The sequence below is a fragment of the Solanum lycopersicum genome, chromosome 9 (assembly GCF_036512215.1).
Source record: "Solanum lycopersicum chromosome 9, SLM_r2.1".
Lineage (NCBI taxonomy): Eukaryota > Viridiplantae > Streptophyta > Magnoliopsida > Solanales > Solanaceae > Solanum > Solanum lycopersicum.
The window spans coordinates 14,901,372-14,919,890 of NC_090808.1; the positions used below are offsets into that span (position 1 = coordinate 14,901,372).

Here is an 18,519-nt window from a genome sequence, read left to right on the forward strand (position 1 = left end):
ATTTGTACTCACAATTAGTGCATACCCCCATTCATTTAATAGAGTCTTATTGAGAAAACCTTTCAATACTTTCGGTCATACATTTACATTAACTTCATTCATCCATTCTTTCTTTGTGTGTGTGAGTATATGTAAGAACACCTTTCACATAACCCCTATCATTCATAACCTTTGCATTCTAGATGATGTTATATTTATCATAATTCACACACCATTGTTGACACCAAAATTCTATGTGATAGTTTTAAAATTAATATATTTTGAGTATTTTATTTTAAATAATTCAAAATACATGTTTTTGACAATTTAATGAAATTTGTTGATACTCATCCTTTTTCTCAAAGTATTAGGATTTTTATCGATTGCTATGTTTATATTATTTTGTCACATCGAGACGTTCAAATATTTGTTCATTTCTTATAAAATTATTATTTATGTTAAATTACATTTTTACATGTAATTGATTAAGTTTATTACAATTTTTATATTTATTTTTTTACTACATTGTTAATATTCATTTTGACATTCTGCACAGTCTAAAAAATTCATTCAAATTCGAAGTCAATTTACTTACACGGATATTGTATCAACAAATAATTTTTGACCCACAATCTCAAGCCCATAAATTAAGTCATTTTTTCAAAATTCCCTATCTATATAATATGTGACTCATTAGATTAAGGAGATGGTGAATAAATTATTAAATTTGGGGAGTGTAATTTTTAGATTTGGAATTTTTCTAAATGTTTTTTATTTACTCTTTGCATTTTCTGACAAGTTCATCGAAGCTTGGGTAAATAAACAAAGTTCATTTCCACCGCCATCACAATAGCTCCCCGGTGTTGTATTTGACTTTTCTCCGGGTGAAATCCACCTGAACAACCTACCCGGCCAGCCATTCCAGATCAGGGACAAGACAACACTAACATCCATCTCCTTCCTCTCTTCCTCCCTGCCGGAATCCGGCGAAACACCACCAAAACTCCCCTTTGTTTCTCTCCTTTTTAAAGCCAAGCAAACCAGAAACACACCCACAACAGCCAAAACGAGCACTCTACCACCAAAAAACCACCATTTCTGACGGTCGGAGCCACCAGAACAACAACCCCATCTCTCCATTTTTCCGACCCCAAACAGACCCCATTTTCCTTTCTCTTCTCTGACCAGTCACACCTTTAAAACATTACCCTCTTAAAATTTTTGTTTGTTTTGCAGGTATTCCGGCAAGCCAAAGCCATGCTTTGCTGTTGTTCCAGGATTTCTCCGGCGAAGGACAACAAACCAGACCCTTCCATACGTTGCCTCTTTCACAACCCAACTCCAGAGAACAATGGATCCAACCATTTGTTTGCTTCAGGTAATTATAGTTCATTAGTTCCATTTTTCTATTCCTTGTTTTCTATTGGGTTGATTTTCATTTTTTTATTAGTTTATATTTTCTGACGATCTGGGCATCTACTTGTTTCTAATATATGTTTATTTTAAAAATTATTATGTTGTTCTTGATATAGATGACATATATTTGTTTTTGTATTTAATGTTCTGTTATTTTGTGTTCGTTGTTGCTTTGATTGGAAACTTTAAATAGTTATTATTACTGCATATTTGGTATAAATCTTTATTTTGGACTCATCTTTTTATGTCTTTGGCTTCCCTTTTATATTATAATATTGGCTTCTCTTTATTATTGTTAAGAACTATTTTATATTTTATTGACTTTGTGTTTATATACTTACTTAAATCATTCTTGAGTGCCTATTTTAGTACTAAATTATCTCTACACTTTGACAAAGTACTTGTGTCACTTTGTTATTCGGTGATTGTTAAAGTTTATTTTTCATTTATTTATTTTTATTGTAGCACTTTTATTTTCTTATCATGTTACTATTATTTTTGTTATCGAACAATTATTTATTGATCTCATTCATATGCATCGGTTGAAATGACTTTCAATTCTTTCTATTATATTGTTTTTGCTATTCTAAATTATTAAAATGACCAATGGTAAAATTTCTTCGGCATTTTGGAGGCCTTCCCATTTTAAAAGATGAAAAATTAGTTAAGTTCATATTATTTGTTTTGTTAAAATTGACAAATGAGAAAATCTTTCCGTCGGTTTTAGAGACCTTCCCATTTTAAAAGATGGAAACTATTTAAGTTCATAGTATTTGTTTTGTTAAAATTGACTGATAAAGAAAATACCGTCGATTTTCAAGACCTCCCATGTTAATAATACAAATTTTTATTTTTAAGTTAATATTTCATATATTCAAGTTTATTCATATTTATGTTTTACTAACTTTTTTTAAAGTGTGTTTACAGGTACCCAAGACTTGCTTCCTTGAAGCGATTCGAAAAGAGTTCGAATTATATTTTTCAATTCATTATTTTGTATATATCGATGTTAGGCAAACTTTAGGCCGATATTATTATTTTATTTTATTGTGTATGTTGCATGATTATTATATTTGTATATTATTTTATTCACCTCCTCAATTTGGAACTCAATCGGGATCAACATTTGTGGATTTCGAAGGATGCCTAACCCCTTACCTTCGAAATAATTTGAACCCCTTACCTAGATCAATTGGTTTCATAGACTACCTTTTAAGTTAATTTGTTAATTGGTTTCATAGTTTTCCTAAAAATTAGGTGGCGACTCCCTTTAATCTCTTTAAACTCATTTTATCTCTTTTAACCCCTTTTAAACTTTTTAAAATTCTTTTAACTAATTATTATTTTAATTGAGTCACCGTCATGTTGCTCACATTCAAATGATGTCAACAACTATCATGCTTTGCATATACATATACTTCAGTTCGACATAGTATCTTTAAGACACACATGCACAACTTCACAATACATCACATGCATTTTCATCATAACCTCATCTAACTTCAAATTCAAGGCCTTCAAGGCCATAAGCACAATTCACATCAATAATCATCTACATCAAGTAAACACCGCCACCATAAGTGGACCATACCATTCAAGATGAATTCAACAAGAGTTAGGCAATATAAATCAACTTACCCATCATCCAAGCTTTCACAACCTTTCGTAGATTCTCCAATATATCATTATAATTAATGGCAGTAGATAATCACATTACAACATAATAAAAATTCAATTCTAACATTGTCTAATCGTAATCATCAAACACATTTCATAAATTAAAATTTGATAATTTGCATGAGCATGGGTTCATTGAGTTTTTTACCTTAAAATCATCACCTAATATTAATAATATCATATTACATCCATTAAACCTTTTCATCCAAGAACTCATACATAGAATTCGAAATAGAGGAATATCGGAAATTGATACCTTTTTTAAAATCAATTTGATTTGATCCTTAAATGAGAGAAGAATCAAGGATGAACTATCGTACCTTATATGAAGAAAACCCACGATATTTAATGGAGAAATGACCAAAAATCTTCAATCCTAGCTATACGTTGAGTTCAAGCTTCCATGGAGTCTTGAGAGAGTTATTCTTCGGAGAGGAGTTTTGATTTTTCTAAAAGTGAAGTCTACCTTAGATTTTTTAGGAGTATAAACTAACATAAAATACCTAAAAACCCTTAAAACAACCAAAGATAAGTTAATTAGGATGTGGGGTAAATTTCTCAATCACCCCTAAGATGGCCGAATTGCATGCAGAATCTGCAGGCTCCAAAAACCAGACACCATGCACAGGGTGTCATGTGATCGATGGTCCGTACTACATGGGTGTAATTTGATTTAGAGGCTGACTTTTGTGGGATAAGATTTCCATCACGAAGTGTGGAGATACTCCCCCAAACGAGGGGGCGTCGTTTGACTAACAACTCGTGAACTAGGGTCGTCGTTTAGGCAGTGTTTGGTAGGTTTCTTGCCAAGTCTTGGGTCCTTCTCAAGGACCCTTAGGGTGGTCCTTTGGGAGTCTTACCTAGAAGTTTCAATCCTAAATATTCCTATATAGGTCTTAGGTTCCTTTCCTATCAATGTAGACACCAAACAACACATAAAACATACAGAGCCACACTAGTCGTTAAGTGTCTTGGTCGTTCCTTTAACTTTGACTTCCAAACTCTACAAACGGACTTCAAATGCTAAATTTTAGTACATTGACACATAATTAACTCACTAAACACATATGAATCTAAGTTTCACCTATTTTATTTTGAGGGTCATTACATGTACACTCAAACATATTTATAACAACATCGTTTGTATAGATACATTTTGACTGCTGTACGAAATATTATTATTGAGTACATATAATATATTATAACATGAACAATTAGTTTCATAGAGAACTTGGGCATTACAGTCAACTATTATATAGAGGATAAGATGATTGTTATAGAAATTTCTGACCGTACATAAAATGAAAAGGGGAATGCATGCAATAGAAACAACAACATAAATAAAACCATGATCTGAATAGCCCAAATATATGTTGTGTAATGTTAATTCTTTTATAATAGAAGCATAGTAAGAAAATTAATCAATTCATTCATTAATCAACCATTGGCTCACAAAAATTAAGCTCCACCTATCTATTTGACGACCAAAGTCAAATCCTTGCATTCTTATTACTACAACGAAATAAGATTTATGTTCGATAATTTGGTTGACTGATGATAACTATGATTGGTTAGGTTCTAAACTTGCCTAGACCTACATCTCCAATAGATATTAGGAGTTTCTTGTGGTTGGTTGGATATTATATAACGTTCATCGAGAGGTTCTCATCTATTTGATATCCACTGACTAAGTTTACTTAGAAAATAGTGAAGTTTGAATTGCATGAAGCTTGTGAGAAAAACTTTTAGGAATTGAAAACTAGGCTGACTGTTGCCCCTGTATTAACCTTACTAGAACATAGCAAGGTGTTCTGTTATATTGTGATGCGTCTAGATTTGGACAGGATTGTGTATCAATGTAGAATGACAAGGTTATATTGTATGCATCAAGACAACTAAAGGTTCACAAGAAGAATTACAACCCATGATTTAGAGTTTGTTGTTGTAGTGTTCACTTTTAAAACATGGTGTCCTTACCTTTATGGTGTTCATATAGTTGTGTTCACCGATCGCAACAGTCTTCAACTGGTATTCGTAACAAAGAGCTTAATCTCAAACAGAGGACGTGTTTAAAGTTACTCAACGACTATGACATAAGTATTCTACATCACTCATATAAGGCTAATGTTGGTGTTGATACTTTGAGCAGATTGTCAAAGGGTAGTACCGCTAATATTGAGGAAGAAAGAAAAGAATTATCCAAGGATGTGCACAGACTTAAACATTTGGGAGTCCATTTGTACGATTCCAATGAAGTTGGAGTAGTTGGGATGAATGGGGCTGAATCTTCATTAGTGTCTGAAGTGAAAGAGAAACAAGACCAAGATCCTATTTTGCTTGAATTGAAGGCAAATGTTTATAAGAAAAAAGTTATGGCTTTTGAACAAGTGGTAGGTGGTGTATTGAGGTATCAAAGAATATTGTGTGTACCAAGGGTGGATGAACTCCAACAGAGGATCATGGGAAAAGTTGTAGCTCTAGATATTCTATCCATCTAGTTTCCATAAAGATGTATCATGATTTGAGAGAAGTATATTGGTAGAGTAGTATGAAAAAGAGTATTGCAGAATTCATTTTTAAATGCCAAAATGGTAAATAAGTAAAAGTAGAACACCAAAGGCCTGAAGGTATGGCTCAGAATGTTGATATTCTCGAATAGAAGTGGGAAATGATTAATATGGATATTACTAGTTTTCTGCAATCCTGAATTCAACATGATTCCATTTGTGGAGTTCTAGATCGAATGACTAACTCAGCCCTTTTTTTCTGGTAAAGACCACCAATTCAGTAGAGGATTATATCAGGTTATATATTAAAGTGTTATTTAGATTTTATGGAGTTCCAGTTTTGATTATTTTAGATAGAGGTGCATAAGTTACTGCACCATTCTACAAATATTTCTAGAAAGATTGGGGTTCGAAAGTGAATTTCAGTATTGTTATTCATCCCAGACTTATGGTTTAGTAGACATCACCATTCAGACTTATAATATATGTTGAGGGCTTGTGCGATCAATTTCAAGTGTAATTGGAATGATCACCTACCTCTCATAGAGTTTGCTTACAACAATATTTATCATTCCAACATCCAAATTGCTTCTTATAAGGCTCTTTATGGAGAAGATGTAGATCTCATGTTGGATGGTTTGAAGTTGGTAAATCTGGGTTGATATGATCGTAATTAGTTATCAAGCTATGGAGAATGTGAAGAATATTCAAGACATGTTGAGAATAAAGCAGGGTCACCAGAAATCTTATACAAATGTTCGGTGGAGAGACATAGAGTTTGACATAGATGATTGGGTTATAATATTTTTCAAGAAGGGGAATGTTAATCCCAAATATATTAATCTGTAGAGGATATCGAAGAGGATTGGAAATGTAATTTATGAGTTGGAGCTACCACAAGAGTTAGTCGTAGTTCATCAAGTGTTTCACATTTCTATATTGAAGAATTGTATGGTCGATCCTTCACTTATCATACCTACTGAAGATATCAGTATTGAGGATATCTTATATTATGAAGAGATTCCCATTCAGTTAATAGATCGCCACATTCACAAATTGAGAACCAATGAGGTAGCATTAGTAAAGGTACTATGGAGAAATAATTTGTAAAGGAAGTTACATGGGAGTCTGAGGAAGATATGAAGAAGAGATACCCATATATCTTTTAGTCCAGAAAAGTTCTTGATCAAGTTACTAATACTATTCTTAGTACTCTTTAATTGATATATTGCATTTTTTAGATTTGCATGCTGGGTGTTTGACCCGAGATTAGATGTTACCACCCTTAGTTCTACTTAGAGTAGTATCATTAGAGGATGAATATTCCGAAGGGGGAGATATGGTAACATCCCTCCTTTGAAATATCTAAAAACAGAAAAGAACTAATTTAGAAAGAGCAAAATCTGAAATCTTATAAGTTAAGCTAAAGTTATGAGTTTTGAGTCAACTTCAAGTGACCATTACTTTTAATACATGTTGATTTAGGTGGACTATAAGATATCAAATGAAGTCCTTTGAATCCTCTTTCAAACTCCACTGAGTTTCTAACTTTAGAGTTGAGGCAGATAAGCCCATTTGAAATCAACATTACCCAGATTTAAGTGGGTTATTTGGTCCTTTTCTTACCCTGTCAGATTTATTTCATTTCAAGTAATACAATATGGTTCTAAACTGAATACTTTGAGTTTAAGCAATAAAAATTCACGCTAGGGTTTTGTAATAAGGTATGAGACGAGAAAAAAGGAGAAAAATCAAGATTTCATTACATTCTTAAGGTTTCATTGCAGATTTCTCTAAGGGTTTGATCCTAAGAGGCATGTGAGTTCAGATAGCATTGGGTTGTTCACCCATGCGCCAATCATATTAATTTTAGTGTAATTTGCTTCCTAAAAGGTTGAAAATTTGATGTCTTGATTTGTATTCTTGAATTTGCTTTATTTCAAGGATTAGGATGGGATTAATGAGTTCTGAGATAACCGTATCAATTTTATGAGCTTTTTTGGTAGATTCTTGTGTACATGTATTGGGTAACTGAATTTAAAGAGTAATTGAGAAAAAAATACAATCTAGTCGAATTAAGGTCAGAAAATAAGAAGAAAAATCATTGGATTGGACTGTGGAAGGGTGGTGCGGCGCGCCACTAATACGTTAATAGGTCTGGCGTGGAGCACCAGCAGTGAGCAATAATGTGGTCTCTCAAATAAAGGGGTTGGCGCCCCCGCCAATCGCATAACCTACCCATTTCCATAGCCTGTCTGAATCATTCTAACGTGTACTAACACTTTCAATCAATTCTAACTACTCTAAATGAATTCTAAACATTTGGAAATCATCCATAAACAGGAATCATAAACTTGAATCAACAAATTTAAATTCAAGTTAGACCTAGAAGTCAAGTCTTCAAAGTTCTTCGAGTCTTTTGAAAAGTCTTTTACAGTTGTTTTAAACTTGTTGTAAGACTTGAACATTGAATTGAGGTTGAGTCAGAGTGATAGTGAAATTCATTTTCCTTAAAATGATATAAGAGAACTAAGTAGTTCCAAGAGTAAGTGTTTTCACATTTAAATAAGAGAGCAAACACTTATTTTCAAGAGAGATTTTTAGCTTGTTTTTGAGTATCATCTTTTTTAAGAGATAGATTTTTGAGTAATAATCTAAAACCACGTACAAGTTATGTTATTAAACATATGAGTTATCTACATTTTGGGAGTTGTATTAAGAATCGATACGAGGACGAGTTTAGATAGCTCAAAATTTTCATAAAACGTGTAGCCAACATAGGTAGAAAGGGTCATACTTTGTAGATGATACCTTGATTTTTTAGCATGGATTAATGGTTCCATGTATTAGTAGATTCTATACCCTGCAAAGTATAGGACGACCTTGGCAGCGTGAGCCAAGACGATGTATCATCACACAGCTCATAGTGATGGTTGTCGGTTAGAGAATCTCCCATTTAGTTACTTGTATTTTCATATACAAACTGAGTTATTGTTGTGTTTTAAATACACTTAGTTATTATTTATATGGTTTAATGTTTTTCTTTATATTTTATTTTAATCACTACATGTATTTAAATGAATTGAGTTGAGACGGGGAAAGTTTCTTCATTTCCTTTATCAAGATTATGTCTTGTTCTAGAGTTCCCCTCACATACTCGTACATTCTATGTCCAATTGGTCTGCATCTTTTATGATGTAGATAAGGGTAAGCAGGATGAACACCCAATTCTTCGTTGATCCAGTTGAGCTTCACAGTTGTTAGTGAGCCTCCGTGCTTCCAGAGGATTCCCTTTTATTTACTTTACATTCTAGTTTGCTAGGATGTCGTGGGTCTTGTACCGACATCCACCAAAATTATTAAAGGCTTCATAGACAGTTAGATATTGTTTTTTCATGAGTCTTTACATTCTCGTAGTTATGTCGAGACTTGAGTGTCACTTTTGCTAGTTGAATGTTAAATTATAAAACATTTTAAGTTATCCTTGAGTTACAGTTCACTTTTTAAAGTGCTCTTATTTTAAGAAGGTCTTCCTCTAAGAATTAAGCAAGGCCAAAGTTTCGCTTCGGGCCAACAATTGTTCTCAATTGTAGGCCACATCCTGGGTGTAGGCTCGGAGCTTGACATTACTTTTCCTTATAGTCAATCCCAAATAGAATAAAACATTTATATATTTAGTAATGATTTAACTTAAAATACTCATTATATCCTGATTTAAATAATTTTTAGAAATTTAACATCTTTGACATATATTAGTGCACATTTTTTTTCTGACCATGGTGTCCAGGCTAACTTCAGCACAACCTTGACTAATTCCTTGAGATACTTGCCACGTCCCACAAACAATTTTTAGACTAAAAATGTAGAAGCTTTTCCATTTTTCATGAAATTTGTGACAAGTCAAGAAACCACAAAATATTATCCAATCATTTTTAAAGGAACCAACACCATTTATTTTAGACAGTATAAATAACTTAAATCTTTTATTACTACCATATGACAAAACTAGACTATACCAGTGCAATGTACTGATATATTATGTCATTAAGATGTGTGGGTTATGAAAGGAACAGGTCTTTGACAAAAATGTATACCATCAAATTAATATCTTGTTAACCTTGAGAAGTGTTACTGTTAAAGTCTCGCTGTTTTGAAGTATGACAAAGTTAGGAGTTATAGTAGTAGCATGGCAAAAGAGGAAAGATGTATGTATTATTTGTTGTGTTCGTAATGTCTTTTTTCCAATATCAAAAGGGGGGGATTTGTTAGAAGTCTTGTTGTTTTGAAAGATGACAAAATAGCGAGGAACGAGTTTTAACAATGCACATGTAACAAACGCGTGAACTTGTGCTTGAAACTGTAACAACCACGTTCGAATCTGTGTAGTATGAATATAGGATTCCAACAAGTACGAGTTCAACTGAGATTCATTAATCACAAAGAATAAGGAGAAATATATTTAAGAAAAATAATATTTTCTTTTCTAATTAAGGAAAGTTTGTTTTCTAAATTAATAAGAAAATTTGCTGGAAGGATTTTTGCATCCAAGATTGAGTGCAACAAGGATCTCGGGGTTAACAAGGCTTTGTTGAAGTTGAGTTCAACAATGATTTCGTTGAGAATATTGTGTTCATCCAAGTCGAGGCAACGTGCGACACAACAAAATCCCAGTAGTAGAAGAAGTACTTAATTAAAAATATTTTAAGGCAATCTATTATGTTATTTAATTAAGAACAAACCTTATGGAAAGGTTGTTTATCAAGTTCAAGTAGGATAAGAAATACTACAAAAATGAGGATTTTGTTCCGGCAACAATGTTCCAGCAACAAAGCTTAAAAGAAGTCCATGTTGAGTTTGGTTTTAAAGACGAAAGAATCATGAGTTTTTGTTGCGGTAAAGATCAAAAGTAGTCCAAGTTGAGTTCAACAAGGTTTGTGTAGCGGCAAAGACAAAGTTGAATAAAAAAAGGACTAGCTGAATCTGATCAATAAATAGGGAACTATTTTCATCAGAAAGATTTGCACACTTACATAGAGAGAAAACCAAAACACTATCAAGAAGTTTGAAAGAGTTTTGATATTAACTTGGGGAGTGTTGCGAGTTAACTGAGAAGTTGTAAGATTATATTCACGAGTCTTGTTTACAATCTGAGTTTTGTGAGTAGGAGTTGTTCGACAAGTTGTAGAACTTGAAGAACACTAGAAGATATAAAATCGGGGGGTTTAGTGTCTTTGGGTAGCTAGAAATTAGAGTTTATAATTTCTCAGTTAGGAATTAAAGTTTATAATTCCTTAAGGATTTAGAGTTTATAATTCCTTAGAGTACATAGATTTGTAATAGTTCTATTGTTTGAAGTTTATAAATATTACAAAGTATTGCTCGAATTAATTATCATTAAGTTTCAAACAAACAGAAACACGTGCTCTGTACGTGTTCCTTTGAAGAATTCAGGAGGGTAGAATTCCAAAAGTTACTTCTGCTATTTCTCCGACACTGCGCATGTCAAACAAATATGAAGTGTTGATTCTGTCTAGATGAGCTTACTTGATGTACAATCCAGAAGATAAATTGATCAAATAAACAAAGGTTTCTAACTTTCATTCAAATATTGCGTCAAATATATACAATCAAAGCCTAGTTTGTCCCCTTTTACAAAACAAACCAAGCACACATCAAGAATGAAGGTTGCAGAACATTTTACGGATGAAAATACTGTAGGAAATAACATGTAAGTAAGAATACCGTCTTGCACATTTTTATTAATTTATATATTATTTGTTTTTGCTGGTTTTCCTTGTTGTTTGCATATATATTGTTTTTACTTGTCATGTGAAATATCACGAAGGTTCTTTGTTAACTAGGATGTACTTTTTGCAATTTTAAGAGGTGACAAGCTGATGTTAAAGATCAGTTAATCGTTTTAACGAATCAAAATGATGCCTCTCAATTCTGCATGTTGCTGAGTATTAGCCATGTAATCGCTGTGATAAAAGTTGAAAAAATCTTGTCCTTCCATTGAATATATGTTGTATGCAGTATATATCTTGAAATTATCGCGATAAATTCTTTTATATATGTGACAATGCTAGTGGTTGTTTTGTACAACTTGTAATGAATTTCCAGTGTAAATGGTAAAAAGAGATAAGTTTCTTTATGTACTGTTTTATAGGACTGATGGTCGGGGATCTAAGTGTTTTAACACCATAGGAAAGAGTAATTTATTTCTAGGCATATCGTACATATGTTAAAACATTATATATAGAATTTCCAATTCAGGAATGTAGCCAATTAAAACGCATCCAACATTGTATTTTACAAGCTTTAGTTAGGCACTAACTGTCTTGTACCTTATTGATGACTGAAGACAAATATATTAATTTTATTAGAACTCGACCTGAAATTATATATTGCTGAGCTTAGTAGCGTGAGCTTGTAACCCAAGTGGCAGCAATAAAATGATTGGGACAAATCAAATCTTTAGCTCCTGACACAAATAGTGCATTGGTTTGGGTTTATTATAATAAGCGGTTCTTGGTATAGTATGAAGTATTATTATTCTGACACTAATAAATAATAACAGTACACTTACATGGAAGTGGGAGAAGATAGGGTAACTCACCCCTCATCGGCTGGATTAACAGAGCAGAGCTGTCATTTTACATGACAGCCAATCTGCGGTTGTCAAAGACCACTTCTCGCGCACTCCCAAGTCACCACTAGAGATATCAGACTGTTATTGATTGGGACTATCATCTTTTTATTTGTCCACTTTTCGGATTAACCTGTTATTTTATAATATTTGTACCAATATAAATTTTTGACTTATTTTGTCTTATATAAACAAATTTTAGACTTCCAAAACAACCTTGTTTTATTTGTTCTACATTAAAAAAAGTAAATTGCTGAGATTATACTTTAGGAAAACATATTTCGATCTCTTACTGATGAGATTGTTCATGAACACATGAAAGAATATCAGAGCATTTCGTGTCAACAAGGTCAGCCCGTTGACAAACAAAGCTTATGTTATCACAGAGGAAATTAAATACAGAGAAAAGGTTGTTGTTGGTCAGCTCAATGTGAATATTGCATCTTCTTCCCAACAAGAAACCCGGTGAATATCATAGATATTAGTTGTTTCTATTATTTCATAAACCACCTAATTTTATTTGCTTATTCATCGTACTGTACAACTGCCATTGTATTTGTATACTCATTGATATTCATAGAAAAGAATAATTTTCTACTGCCATATTAGTTTGTGTCAACTTTATTTATGCTAAAAAGAAATGGAAATCTCGGTCAAAGGATAAGTTTTATATGTCGATTTCATAGAATATCATCTTTGAATGTAACTTTTTTGATTTCATGTACATTCAAATATCTCTATAACAATATCGTTTGCATAGATATATTTGGAAGGCTATAGTGAAATGTTATTATAGAGTATATATTATAATATAGCATAACATGAACAATTAGTTCCAGACAGAACTTGGCCATTATAGCGAACTATTCTATAGAGGATAGGATGATTTTTATAAAGAGTTCTGACCATACATAGAATGAAAAGGGAATTACTATTGTAGAAACAACAACATAAATAAAATCATGATATGAACAGCTGAAATATGTGTTGTATAATGTTAATTCTTTTACAATAGCAGCATAGTTAAAAAATTAATCAATTCATTCTTTAATCAAACATTGGCTCAACAAAATTGATCTCCACCTGTCTAGTCAAATCCCTGCATTCTTAATATTTAATACAACTAAATAAGATTTATGTTCAATAGTTTGGTTGACTAATGATCAATATTTCCTTCAAAGTAAGATTTTTTCCAGCAATTTCATTACATTGGGTTGAATATTGACAGTATTTTAATGGATGATTTCAATTTTTAAACAATTATCTGCAACAGGGGATTCATATTCTCCAGCTCTATCACTTCTAATAATTTTAATATTCTTATTCAACTGATATCTAGTGCAATTGTCACTTACAATCATGACATACTTTTTTCACCACAAGACTTCATTGACTTCATATCATAAGTGTTAGTTTAAATCAACTCTAATGGATTAGAATTTATTTCAACTAATTTATAAGAATGCGTTGATTAGTTTTCACAACTTCCTGTAGTTGATTTGTCTCGAACATTCATGTCACAAATATTTTGACTTAAACAATTAAGAACAACTAGAGATATTGAGTATGAAAAGACACTATCTAAGGTGACCATTTCGCACAAACATTTTGTTCCTTACTTTTTTTTATAATTTTGTCAGATACAAACATTGTTTAGACTCAGCACATTTCTAGATATCCTTTTCATAAGGCGTGTATAACCTTAAATTTGGTTAATATCAAATTACGTAACAATATAGTCTTATCAATTCCAGTAAGGGCAATATGACTCAAATTCTTCTTTTACAACACAAACATAACTACAAACTTTTCACAAATATTCATGTGTACACAAATAGTTGTATGTTAATAGACAAACATCTTCATTAAAAATCACAACATTAGAAGTGAAATTCTCTCATAATATAACACTACTCTTTTGAACAAGTATATATTTAATTTGGGTCTTTGAATTTCATATTTTCTATTAATCAAGATAAAAATCTAATTTTTTATTTATCACTAGAAAATAGCCTCCAAATTTTAAATGTCACGCCCTGAGCTACCCTCGAGACACGGACATGGAATCTAGGATCACAAGTGATCCCAAGCTTACCCTGCTGGCATGATCATGAACATACTGAAGATAATAAACTGATGCGGAAGCTAAATCACAATTAAATTTGAAAAGTTGGGGAATACTCATATTCTATAACTAAGATATTTGAAAACAATGAGTTTAATACAAAGGAAATATTAACTCATTACTTAGCTGAATCTATGTCTAAAATAAGTCTCTAAACTTGGCTAGAAATACTAGGACAAGCCTCAGCTAAATCTAGCAAAAACATAAACTAAATGACTAAAGATTGAAATGAAACTCATAACGTTGTCCTCGGAGAATAAGGACTCACCAATGAATCTGTTGAACTGGAGATCGGAAATCGATTGATGCGCGATCTGGAGTCCTAAAGCTACATCATGAGAAAATATGGCGCACATATGCGTCAGTACTTGAAAGGTACTGAGCGTGTAGGATATATTAAAGCTAAAATAATACATAATTGGACTAGCACAAAACCAAGAAAATAATCTGAACATGATATGCTGATTTTTGAGCTGACTGGACGAAATGACCAATTTATAACATGTTGAAATTGAATATTGAATATACTAATAAATTGTCAATGTAGAGAGTCTGACTAAACTGCAAGAGCTACTAATAACCGATAGTAAAACCACGTAAGCTAAATGTGGAGTCCGATGTATACGCCCCATCTAGAGGACCCAATATACCTTTCCAAAGGTATAAAGGCATGTTGGCGTGATCACTAAACTGATTGCCCATAGAAGGAACTTACAACCTACTTGGCTAGTAATTCTTGGACTATTTGGGTTTGCTGAACCCTAGTCCAACTTGATATTATGCTACTCCCATGAATTTTGTAAATTTACAGTTTATATCTAAGTTTCTGCAAATACTCTATAGCTCGAAATTGAATAAAAAAATGAAAATGCAACAATTAATCTAGGAAATATGCACTTATAACCGAGGCATATATATCTGACATATCTAAAATATCTTACCTAGCAGGTCTAATTATAGAACTAACGAAATACAAATTTAGGATTTTGAAATTCATGCAATAAATTGAATAATAACATGATAATCTGATTTGGAACATAAAACTAATAAATTCATGAAGTTCTGTTGAAGTTCTAGAAACCCTAGATCTAATCATGATATGAAAATCAAAAATCTGACTGAAAGCTAGAGAACCCAATGGGTTAAAGCAACCCACTAGTGAAATCCCACATATCTAGTGATGAAATCCATGGAAAAATACTTAAGTTTTGGGGATGGAACTACTGGAGCTTGTGGCGTTCTTTAACTAGGGTTCTTGAGCTTTTTCTCCTCTCTTGCTACTAGTTTTCTAAGTTTTGATTTAATCATTTAAGTTAGATATGTTTTAATTCTGTTTCTAGGTTTAAACTGACTAAAATCTGATTATTTAGGGTCAAAATGATGTAGCTTGAGGTTTAAACGAAGTGGGAAAAGACCAAAAGACCCCCTGGGTAAGTTACTGTCGGACCAAACGATGGCAAGGACTGAGTGTTCGTCGTCTGACCGACGCCCCGTCGTTGGATTCGTCGGCTGGGCCTGTTCAACACGCCTTTACTATAATGGGCATAACCTTTTACTCGAAAGTTTGATTTTAGCAAGTTCGGTGGATATGGAAATATAATTCCATTATCTATCTGTGGGTAGGTCTTGGAACACCAAATTTATTTCATGCTAAGATTTATGAAAATTTGAAATTGACTCAACTGCATTCCCCCTTAACTATCTGCAAATTTTCCACCTACGAACCATGCTGGTCATCTGTAGCGCTTGTTAGACAGTGGGTAAAAGGTGTATTGATCGACGGTTAAGGATTACGGAACGTCGTCTGACCTACGGACCGTGTTGGTCATCCGTAGCTCTTATCATAGAGTGGGTGAAGGGAGTATTGATCGACGGTTCACGGACTACAGACCATCGTCTGACAATGGATCATAAGTCCGTTCGTCGTCCAAGACATAACCTATTTTTGGGGCTGAAATTTTTGGGAGTTTCTGATCCCATCGACGGTTGTGCAGGGCGGATCATGGGTTAGGCTACGGTCAGTCGATGCCACTGTTGGTTGCACCTGCAGATTTTTTTTGTAAAGCTGGGTTTTGGTCTGCTTTGGGTACGGGGTGTTACAATATCTCCCCCTTGGGAACATTCATCCTCGAATGAAGACTAAACTAGCTGAACTAGAGGGAGAGAGCTGCAAACCCTACTACTTAACACTGAGAACTGAGTTTCTGACCTAATTGAGTTCCGTAACATGCAAATATGCTGAAAATGCAAGTAAAAACTGAAAGAGCATGATTCTAAGACTGAATTCATGCCTGAATGACTGGAAAACAAAAGAGGAAATATTACCTCAAGCTGGAGTCGAATCGGAAGGAAAGAGGTGAAGATATTTAGCTTTCATGGCTGCTTCTGCTTCCCATGTAGCTCCCTCTACAAACTGACTCCTCCACAAAACCTTAACTAAAGTGACTTTTTTTATTTTTCAACCTTCTAACCTGACGGTCAAGAATCTCAACTGGTACATCCTCATAAGAAAGACTATCTTTCACCCCCACACTCTCTAATAGAACTATAGAGGCTGGGTCACCATCACGCTTCTTCAAGAGTGAGATCTGGAAGACCGGATGCACTGCTCCTAATTCTGCTGGCAACTTTAACTCATATGCCACCTTGGTAAACCTTTTCTAGATCTTGTAAGGGCCTACATATCTAAGATTGAGCTTCCCTTTCTTTCCAAATATCATCACCCCTTTCATAAGTGAGACCTTCAGAAAACCCAATCATCAACTTGGAACACTAGTTCCCTTCTCCTTACATCTGCATAAAATTTCAAACGATTTTGGGTTGTCTTAAGTCTATCTCTAATGAGTTGCACTTTCTCCATAGCATAAAGAACTGAATCTGGCCCTATCAAAGCTGCTTCACCTACTTCAAACAAACAAACAAGAGATCTATATATACGCCTATATAAAGCCTCATAAGGGTCCATCTGAATGATGAAACAATAGTTATTATTGTAGCCAAACTCAATAAGAGGAAGGTGATCATCCCAACTCCCTTTGAAATCGATCATACAAGCTCTCAACATATCCTCTAAGATCTGAATGATATGATTTGCTTTCCTATCCGTCTGTGGATGAAATGATGTACTAAGGTTAACTTGATTACCAAGACCTTTCTGAAATGACTTCCAAAAATGAGATGTAAACTAAGGACCTCTATCTGATATGATAGACAAAGGAACCACATATAACCTCACATCTCATTAATGTAAATTCTTGCATAGTCTTCTGCCGAATATGTAGTCTTGACCACCAAGAAGCGAGAAGACATAGTCATCCTATAAACTATCACCCAAATGGAGTTATGTTGTCTATGAGTACGCGGTAACCCTGTGATGAAGTCCATATTGACCACATCTCATTTCCAAGTAGGAATATCGATCTCTTGAGTCATACCCCCTAGTTTTTGATGTTCTACCTTTACTTGGTGGCAATTGGGGCACTTACTCACAAAGTCTGCTATATCCCTCTTCATGCCATTCCGCCAATAGACTTCTTGTAGATCGCGGTACATCTTAGTGGCACCTGGATAAATAGAATACCTACAGTTATGGGCTTCTGCAAGAATATGTTGTCTCAACTCGCCCACATCAGCAACACACAATCTACCCTGGTAGCGAATTACACCATCTCCCCCTAGGGAGAAAACCTCCACTCTCTGATATTGGACTGCACCCTTAAGTTCAAGCAAGATTGGGTCACCGTCTTTCATTTTCTTAACCTCCACTACTAAAGATGATTATTCCCCATTGTGAACTGTTACACCGTTGTCTGATATGCTTATAAGGAGAACTCCCAAGTGAGCAAGCCTGTGAACATCCTTCACTAGCTTCTTCCTTTCTTCCTCAACATGGGATACACTACTCATAGATAATCTACTTAGAGCATATGCTACTACATTCACCTTACCAGGATTGTAATGCACACTCATATCATAATCGTTACGGAACTCAAGCCATCACCTCTGGTGAAGATTTAACTTTTTCTGGGTGAACATATACTGAAGGTTCTTATGGTTAGTGAACACATCTATGTGAACACCATACAAGTGGTGTCTTTATATCTTGAGTGTAAAGAACAATTCTGCAAGCTCGAGGTCATGTGTTGGATAGTTCTTCTCATGAACCT

The 18,519-nt window shown here is 33.7% G+C and overlaps 1 protein-coding gene and 1 long non-coding RNA gene across 2 annotated transcripts; both read left to right on the forward strand.

The window, feature by feature from the left end:
* Window positions 1-674: 674 nt before the first annotated feature.
* On the forward strand, window positions 675-2,487 carry LOC112942193 (uncharacterized). The gene is made up of 2 exons (XR_003248275.2): window positions 675-1,357; window positions 2,323-2,487. It is a non-coding gene; the product is annotated as an uncharacterized lncRNA (long non-coding RNA).
* A 2,549-nt stretch (window positions 2,488-5,036) lies between these two features.
* LOC112942207 (uncharacterized) lies at window positions 5,037-5,570 on the forward strand. Its single transcript, XM_026033053.1, has one exon. The coding sequence runs from the start codon at window positions 5,037-5,039 to the stop codon at window positions 5,568-5,570; it is 534 nt and encodes a 177-aa protein (XP_025888838.1).
* Window positions 5,571-18,519: the final 12,949 nt, after the last annotated feature.

Bases quoted from the DNA above. Each gene is read 5' to 3' on its own strand.
- LOC112942207 (XM_026033053.1), top strand. From the start codon at position 5,037: ATGGTGTCCTTACCTTTATGGTGTTCATATAGTTGTGTTCACCGATCG.